General features: G+C 29.9%; 1 protein-coding gene across 1 annotated transcript; it reads left to right on the top strand.

Moving 5' to 3' along the window:
* Positions 1 to 2567: 2567 nt before the first annotated feature.
* On the top strand, positions 2568 to 3924 carry LOC131605463 (uncharacterized). The gene is made up of 4 exons (XM_058877814.1): positions 2568 to 2705; positions 3241 to 3508; positions 3595 to 3685; positions 3762 to 3924. The coding sequence occupies exons 1-4, from the start codon at positions 2568 to 2570 to the stop codon at positions 3922 to 3924; spliced, it is 660 nt and encodes a 219-aa protein (XP_058733797.1).
* Positions 3925 to 8693: the final 4769 nt, after the last annotated feature.

Consider the following 8693-nt stretch of genomic DNA (forward strand, 5'->3'; position numbering starts at 1 on the left):
ATTCATGATTTTTTTTCTCTATAAATAGAGACTTGGTTCATTTGATTTGGACACAGAAAAAAAACCAAGTTTTTCACTATCTTAATCTTATTATTATCTTTTATTAGTGTTTATTTTGAAGTTAAGTATCTTTTTTTAGTGAAATTGAATGTTTCATGATTGAATTATTTGTGTGTTGTATTGCATTTTAAATTATTTGTATCGTACTAATTACGTTACTTATGTGTTGTATTGCATTTTAAATTATTTGTAACGTACTAATTATGTTACTTGTGTGTTGTATTTTAATTTAATTTAATATGATTTGTATCGTATCTAATTATTTAAATAAATTTTGTTTTTATTACAAAAAATTAAAAAATAAATTGTTAAGTATTTATTATTTTAATTTAATTTTAATCGATAATTGTAATTTTATGTAATCATAAAAATAAAAATAAATTTTAAATAAGAATATGAAAATAAAAAGTGGTGGGGTAGGGTGTTGAGTGAAAAACCATTGGAGAAGGTAAAAGTTGAATGAGTGTTGAGTTATTAGGTGGAAGAGAGAGAAAATGATGTGGAGTGTTGGGAGTTGAAAAAGTGGGTGTTGAGTGTTGAAACCATTGTAAATGGTCTTATTATGGGAGAGGATTGAGTGACTTTGTAACTTTAGTGTATATGAAAATAATTAACATATGTTATCGTTGAGAGAGAATGATTGATTATGAGAGAGATAGAGGGAAAGTTACAAAGTTACCAAAGTTGAAAGTCACTGAAGCCCAACCCATCTTATCATAGTCCAAAATCATAGGTTTCAATAATTTTCCATTTTATTTCTCTTTCTTCAACATCCATACACTCTCTCCACATTCATCAGGTTCTTCATCATGTTCTTCATCCTTTATAAATAAAATCCCAAAATTTAACCTCTCAAAATTTACTGCTGATTAAGTTCTTAGCAAAAATTGAATTATATTAGAATTAAGTATTGAGAGAAGAAAATATAAATATAGAACATACAGTACTTACCTTGATAACAAATATATCTTTACACCATTGAGCACAACTTCATCTATTTCTAAAAAATCTTTCATCAAATGTCTCTTGATATGAACTTGCAGCTGTGGTGGTAAAGTCGAGTTAAAAGTTTTTCAATCAAAATTATATAAATGGAGATATATAAGACAAGAAAGGAAGATTGAAAATCCTATTAATGAAGTCTTCAAATGTGGTTATTTTTAAATATGAAGCATCTTTACATAATAAAATAAAATATTGACAAAGAGAATTAAGAAAGTATGAAATATAAATGATTTACTAAAAATTTATTTTGATTGGCTTAGCACAGAAGGTTTCCCTTTAAGAGTCCTAGCATCGTAAGAGTGGAAGAACTTTTAGAGACAGCCACTGTTACGTCATAAATGGCTGGAACAAATGAACGCATATATGACTTACAACCAAAACAAACCCTGATCGGAAGAAAAACAAATGACTTGGAAAAAAACAAAAAAAAAAGGTAAGTGTAAAAATTGGAATATTATTACTACCTGTTTGAGAAAAAAAATCTTCAGATCTGGTGATAACATATGAAAATGCAAAAAATAAAGCATTTAAACACAAACATGAAAAATTAAAGAGGTGAAATCTTTCATCGAAAAATCAGCAAAAATGCATATGCTAATGACATGCAATAAAATAAAAATTTTAAAAATGAAACCTTTGTTGATGTTGATGGCGACGGTTGAAGAAATTCAATGAAGAAGAAAAATTTGAAAAATATAAAAATGATATGTTAGTAAATGGATGAAGAAGTTGTTGTAGAAAAAGAAAAACAACAGAGAGAAGTGAGAGGAAGTAGAGACAAAGAGAGAGAAAATAATGTGTTTAATAAGATATTTGGCAGATTTTCTAAGTGAGAGAGGAAAAGAAGACTTGTTAGAAGTGACAAATTTGTTGCATTGAAATCCGGAAGTAGTTGTCAAATAAAAATCAAACAATTGCTTTGAAACTAAATTTTATACAATCCATTAAAGTTGTCAACAAAAACAAAGGAATCTTTAATATAAGAAAATTAATGGCTCTGGAAAACACTAAAATTAATCTTTCTTCTTTACCCTCCACATCAGTGATTTGGGGGTAAAATGTGTCCAAAATTTACTTTTTGTAACCAATTTGTACTTCTGGTTTCAACTTAATTTTAGTTACATATAATTGTTCTATTTTGCACATGCTTTTGGAATTAGTTGTTGAAATGAGACAAATAGTAACTTTGGCAAAGTACACATACATTGAAAAAGCAAACTTTTTGTTTCCCACTTCCCCATGCGTATACCAAACACTTTCTAGGCATTTCAAAATTTGAAACCAAAAGTTTGTAATCTTATGGAAGCGTGCCACTTTTCACCATACCTGCTAAGGTCACTTCCTGAACCATTTTATGTACCAAGAAAGCATCCATATCAGTTCCCCAAATTTCTATTATATCACTTCCTCTTGGTTTTGGTTTATCCTTTCTCTGCCTTCAAGAACTTCAACCGCTTCTTCTCTACTCATTTCTTCCTTGAACGATTTTCGGAACCGAAGATATGGCAAGACTGTTTGAGCAAGTGAAAGACATTAATGACTCAAAGGAGCTGTGGAAAATCGCTGTTCGAATCCATCACAAATGGACCGTTGTCTCCAAGAACAAGGAACATTTTGAGATGATACTGTGTGATAAAGAAGTAAGTTTTGTTTATGTTGCTGTTGTTAAATAATGTTTTAATGGTTTGTTGTTTCATTTGCCGGTTGTGTCTCTGTGTTGTTGGTTTTTGTTTTCACAAATTTTACGAAACCCTAATGTGACGTGGTTTACAGAAGTTCATGGTTTTTGAAGATGATGGTATACAAAAGCTTCCTTTTAGAAGTTTAAGTTCTAAACATAGTTCATGGTTTTTAAGTTTATGGTTTATGTTTGTTGTTTCCTTTTTGAAGATTGAGGTTCCGAAAATTATTTCATTTTAGAAGTTGTTTTCTTTGTGGTTTTTAAGTTTATGGTTTCTTTTTTCAGAATTTTCAAACCTTTCACAAAAAATAGGTTTTCTATTTTGGAACTAAACATTCTTAACAGTACTTGTCTTTTCAGTTATGGTATCCTAACATCTTCAGGTTTTCCATCCAACACACTTTTCTTTTTGAGATGTAATGTATATTGCAGATTTTCAATGCTTTCATGTATCCCATGTTTGATTTTGAAAGACTTCATTTTTTGCATTTCAGGGATGTGATATACAATGTAGAGTTCCTACTGTGTATAAACAAGCTTTTGATTCGGTGTTGATGGTAAATAGCACGTATACAATATCTAACTTCCAGGTATCCTTGAATGATCTGTTGTTCAAGCCTACCGAACACAAATTCCTGTTGACTTTCACTGGTGGCACTTCTGTAACTGACATAAAAAAGCATGACATACCTCCTAAACCCCTGAACTTCACACGTTTTGCTGATATTCTAACTGGGAAATGGAAAAAGGATGTTTTAATAGGTCTGCAATATATTTTCTCCTTTTATTAATCTACTTTTAAGCATTCAAAGATAAATATTATAGATGGTATTTCATGATTTGCTCAGATGTCATAGGAATGGTCTCAGAAATTAGTTACACCCAAATTCAAGCTGGAAATAAGAAGCAACATATAAATTTGGTCTTGAAGGATTTATGGTACGTATGCAATATAGGTTTTTCATACCATGTCTGCAATTCTTTTATTTTGACATTGTGTTCTTTATATGTGTAGTAATAACATCCTTAATTGTACATTGTGGGAGGGATACGCTATGCAGTTCCATGAATTCCATAAACAAAGTAAAGATCTTTCTTCACCAACTGTTATTGTTTTGCAATTCGCAAAAGTCAAAGAGGAAGGTCTATTGTCTTTGCTTTCAAATATGTATTCATGAATTCAATTTCAACAAAACTACAAAATTAGTTAACATAAATATTTATATCATAAACCATAATACAACTACATACAACAAACTTTGTCAGGATCCCAAAAGCATAAAATTACAATGACCAGCCCCTTCTAACGCAAAAACATAATACCAAACAAAAGTCACTACACTTCCGCCCAAAATAACATACATTCAACTGCAAATATAAACTTCCTATGGACTGAAATTCAGTCTTAAGATCTAGATAACATACAAAAACCCAAACTATGCCAGCAGCCATCAGCTTCAACCTTTGATCACCATGCATTTGGTCTCTTCAACAATTTCACAACAAGTTTGTCAGCAGACCGCTTAATGGTAAACCCAAGAACATCTCTTCTCCGGAGCCTCTTTTTCTTAGCGTACTCGTACTAACCCTTACAAGTATACTTCTCCCTCCATTCAACCTTCCCTTTTCTCTTGGCACAACGGATAACTACATTGTACGTGTCTCTGTTGTCTCCATCAACTAGGATAATCGACTTCTGGTTCCAATGCAACCATTCCTTAGTGACTTGGCGGGAAAAATGCTACAACAAACATTAACAACATTGGGTTACGATAGATATAGATGGAACAGACAAATATTTTTCCATAAATATTTATGTACACAACTAATACCATAACATTCTTGCTTGAAATGTATCCAAAATCTATCTCCTTCTCCCATTTATATTCACTTGCCTCTTCTTTGTCATCGGAACTACAAAAACAAGATTTCACACAAAACACTTTATTATACATCATGTATTCATATGTAACTTAAAACTGTCTACAAACACATGTTTCTGAAAACAATAAAACTACTGAATGCATAAAATCTGAGCAGTTCAATGTATCTGTTAACTACATAGTAACATTTTCAATCTCATTATACCTTGCATGCACTATTGCACATCTATAATACATCATGCAAATTTCATCAAAGGCAAAACAGACATCAATTTACGAAGAACATGATTTCTTTATTTTTCCATACAATGCAGGGTAAGTGATGTCATAAAAACTCTTTTTTACCTGCTACTATCAAAAGAAATACTAATGTACGACCTACTAGGATTGGCTTTCTCAGTGGAAACACCGATGGTCACGCCCTTCAAATTATTTCCTCCTATCTCACCATGGCGCGATTTTGGATCTTTCAGTGTTAATGGACTTTTGCCTTTGTCCGCGGCTTTCTTTGACACAATAGCTTTCGTCTTCGTATTCATCATCTGACCATCATCCTTGGTCCTACTTGAAGATCTGACGAAAAAAACATACATGAATGCAAGGAAATAGTCAATATGTGTCCAAAATTAATAAACAGTTTGTCGGTGTAAAAAACATCCGACTAACAACAATCATATGATTACACTATCGACCCATACGAACTCGACTTACCCGACGAAGCTCAAACCATCAAACTGAGCGGCCATCTCGCCCAACGATATTCTTTTTCCACCGAAAAACATTTTTGACTCTAAGCAAAAGCGTTTTCGTCTAACCAATATCAAGCGTTGCAACTTTTTTATCGTTTCTATCCTTAACTTATATAACTTCAATATGGGCTCAACATAATACATCAATATTGACCCAATTTACAAAACAAAATTAATATTCCAATGCAATAACCCTACCTTTCAGCCTTCCTATTATAAATGCCCAATTAATGTCACACGTTTTAACCTTTTCAATTTTTAACCGACTTTTAAAATAATGTTTTTACCACATTTATATTCTAGCTTATTTAATTGAGATTAAAATTGATCAACATAACTCAATAACAGTTAACAAAATATTGTCTTTATAATTCAAATTCTATTAAAATATCAAATAATACACTTGCTTGATATAAAAGTTAACAAAATATTGTCTTGGAAACTCCAATTCTTTAAAACTCCAATTCTATGAATATATCAAATATTGTGTAAATATAAAATACCGGCCACATCTACAAACTGTCTATATGAATTTTTTCTTTATTTATTGTATAAATTCGATTTTTTTAAAATATTTTATTAATTAGCTACTATTAAAAGTAAACAATTAATAACTTATTTTCAACATCCACCCTTTCTTTTATTTTTTGTCTTTTTTATTGTTTAAATGAAAATTCATTTCTTATACAACAATGCGCATCGAAGACCTCAACCCGTGCGTATGCACGGGTTTCCCGCTAGTTTGAACTTTAAAAAAGTAATGGAGTCACTTGTCATGTTTTTGTTGATTTATAATGAGAATAATAGATACATTATATTATTACTAAAAAGTCCTTGATGTAGTGTAAATATTATTAACATTAAAGGATAATATATGGTATTTGGTAGCATCTTTTTTTAATGGATAGATAGTTGAAATCTTGAGTCGAAGTACAAGATGTGCCTAACCCTGCAACATCTTTTATACTTATAAGAAAAAACAGTAAAATGAACACATCCCATTTAAGAGAATAGATTGTTACAGAATTTGGTGAAATGATCTAGTAAAAATATGTTACTCAGTGCGTCCAACTCATAGGATTCTAAAATTAGTTATTTCTTCTGACTTCTAAGGCATGAAAATTTGGGATGATGTCCCACCATATTTTGTACGCCCAAAGAAGGTTGTTAATGTGGTCCTCATGCAAAACCTACATCATTGATTGGTGAAACAACACTTTGGCATGACAGAAAACAGACTTGGCATCATCTGCGCAAGAAAGACGAATAAACAGAATATCACACAACTTTCATTATCATTGTCTATAATTAAACATTTTACATTGAAGAAAGACGAATAAACATAGTATCACACAACTTTTATTATCATTGTCTATAATTAAATATTTTACATTGAAGGTAATCTTACCTAACTTTTTGAGTTGGATAGATAAGAATTCACTAGTATTAAAACCTTACAAAAAATTTACTTCGTTTTTTCATAAAAATTATCTCACTTATATTTCTTTTATAGTTCAAAATAAAAACCTATTTACAATATCAATTCAACATTTATTATTATTTACATTATCTTTATTTATAAATTTTCATTTTACTTAAGTATTGAAATATCTATAGTTAACAAAAATATTATAGTAAATAATATTAATTTTATCAATAAAATTAACACATAATTTATATAAAAAACACGCAGAACTTAATTAAGATATATTTTATGAGATGGAAAGAACGAGTCTATATTCGCACCATCTTGATCTTTTACATGCGTTATCCTGATTAAAAGTTACAAAACTTATATATTTTAAATAAGAAAAAGGCTTAATGACATTTTGGTTATCGCATTTTGACAAACTCACAAAATTGATCCTTTTTTTTATCAAATTGAACAAAGAAGTCTCTATACTATCTTGTTTGTTGCAATTTTAGTCCTAAAGTCCATTTTCCCTTCCAAAAACGCTGTTGTGTCCAAAATTTAATTAATGTGGCCTAAATAAACACCTACGTAGCAATGCATATTTGGAAATGTTGTTCATAAGTTCATCAAATTTATTTTTAAAGTATGACAAAAAACATTAAAACATTTTTAGAAATTACAGTCCCATAATCCAGAAATTCCCAAATTGCTTTTCCTCTCTTCCTTCCCAAACGTAATCCCATGTAAAGAATATTCATCTTCTTCCTTCCTTCAATCAAATTTGTTCTACCCTGGGAGAGAAGGACAAAGAATAGAATCCGAAATAAGGTTGGAACCATGAGCAAAACAATCTATATTATTAAATCCGTAAAAATTAACGCATGAAAATAATATTTTTGCTTTGTTTAGATCTGAATTCGAGATCTCCAAGTTTTTTTGTCCTGAATTGTACTACTGTAAAAAAATAGGTTCCCATTTTACTGCAACAACAAAACCCAGAAAAAACTAAATCCAGAAAAACTCATATGTTGTTTCATCCGTCTTTCATTCTTCTATTTTTTTAATCAACCACCATTCTTTTTTTTCTTTGAGATTCCATTCTTACTATAAATAATAAATAAATAAAGAAAAGATTTTTTTGCTATTAACAAAAAAAATGCAGATTTCTGCTATATATATCTATATTTAAAAGGAAACGAAAACGAGATGTGAAAAAGAAGATGGATTATTCCAGAATAGGAAGAAGAAGAAAACTGATAAAAAGAAAGGGGAGAAAGAAGAAGTTGAGTGAAAACGAGGAAGAAACCAGATGAATTGGAGAAAATGGTTCGAGAATTATGGATTATGTAATCATTTTAAGTAAATATCAATTTTTCTTTTTAACTTTTTTTGTTTTAATTTTTGAAATGTGATATTTGTATTTTTTAAATAAAATATTAAAGTTTTAATGACATGTAAATGTTATTTTCCATATTCATTTACCACACAAGCGTTTTTGGAGGAAAATGGGGTTAGGACTAAAATTGCAACAAACAACATACTATAGGTACTCCTTTATTCAATTTAAAAAAAGGAAGGACCAATTTCGTGAGTGGGTTAAAATGCGAGGACTAAAAGTGTGATTAAGCCTAAGAAAAAAAAACATTTTACCAATATCCCAAAGGCAACCAGACAGACATAATTTTGTTAAAGTAAAAAACAATAGAAATGATAAGTTTAAAGTTTACTTTTGTTTATTTTTGATTTTGTGATCCAAAAAATTTAATTATGGTAAAAATAAAGATAAAAGTATTGGAGTGAAAGATTAAGAATCAGGAATAATGATTGCATTAGAGAATTGTTGCAAGCTAAATCTTATGAAAATGAATACACATCCACAATATTTCTGTAGCCTTCAATGT

Source organism: Vicia villosa, linkage group LG5 (genome assembly GCF_029867415.1).
Source record: "Vicia villosa cultivar HV-30 ecotype Madison, WI linkage group LG5, Vvil1.0, whole genome shotgun sequence".
Classification (NCBI taxonomy): Eukaryota; Viridiplantae; Streptophyta; class Magnoliopsida; order Fabales; family Fabaceae; genus Vicia; species Vicia villosa.

Bases quoted from the DNA above. Each gene is read 5' to 3' on its own strand.
- LOC131605463 (XM_058877814.1), top strand. From the start codon at position 2,568: ATGGCAAGACTGTTTGAGCAAGTGAAAGACATTAATGACTCAAAGGAG. The intron at 3,509-3,594 runs GTCTGCAATATA...TGATTTGCTCAG, and splicing joins GAAAAAGGATGTTTTAATAG to ATGTCATAGGAATGGTCTCA. The intron at 3,686-3,761 runs GTACGTATGCAA...TTATATGTGTAG, and splicing joins TTGGTCTTGAAGGATTTATG to TAATAACATCCTTAATTGTA.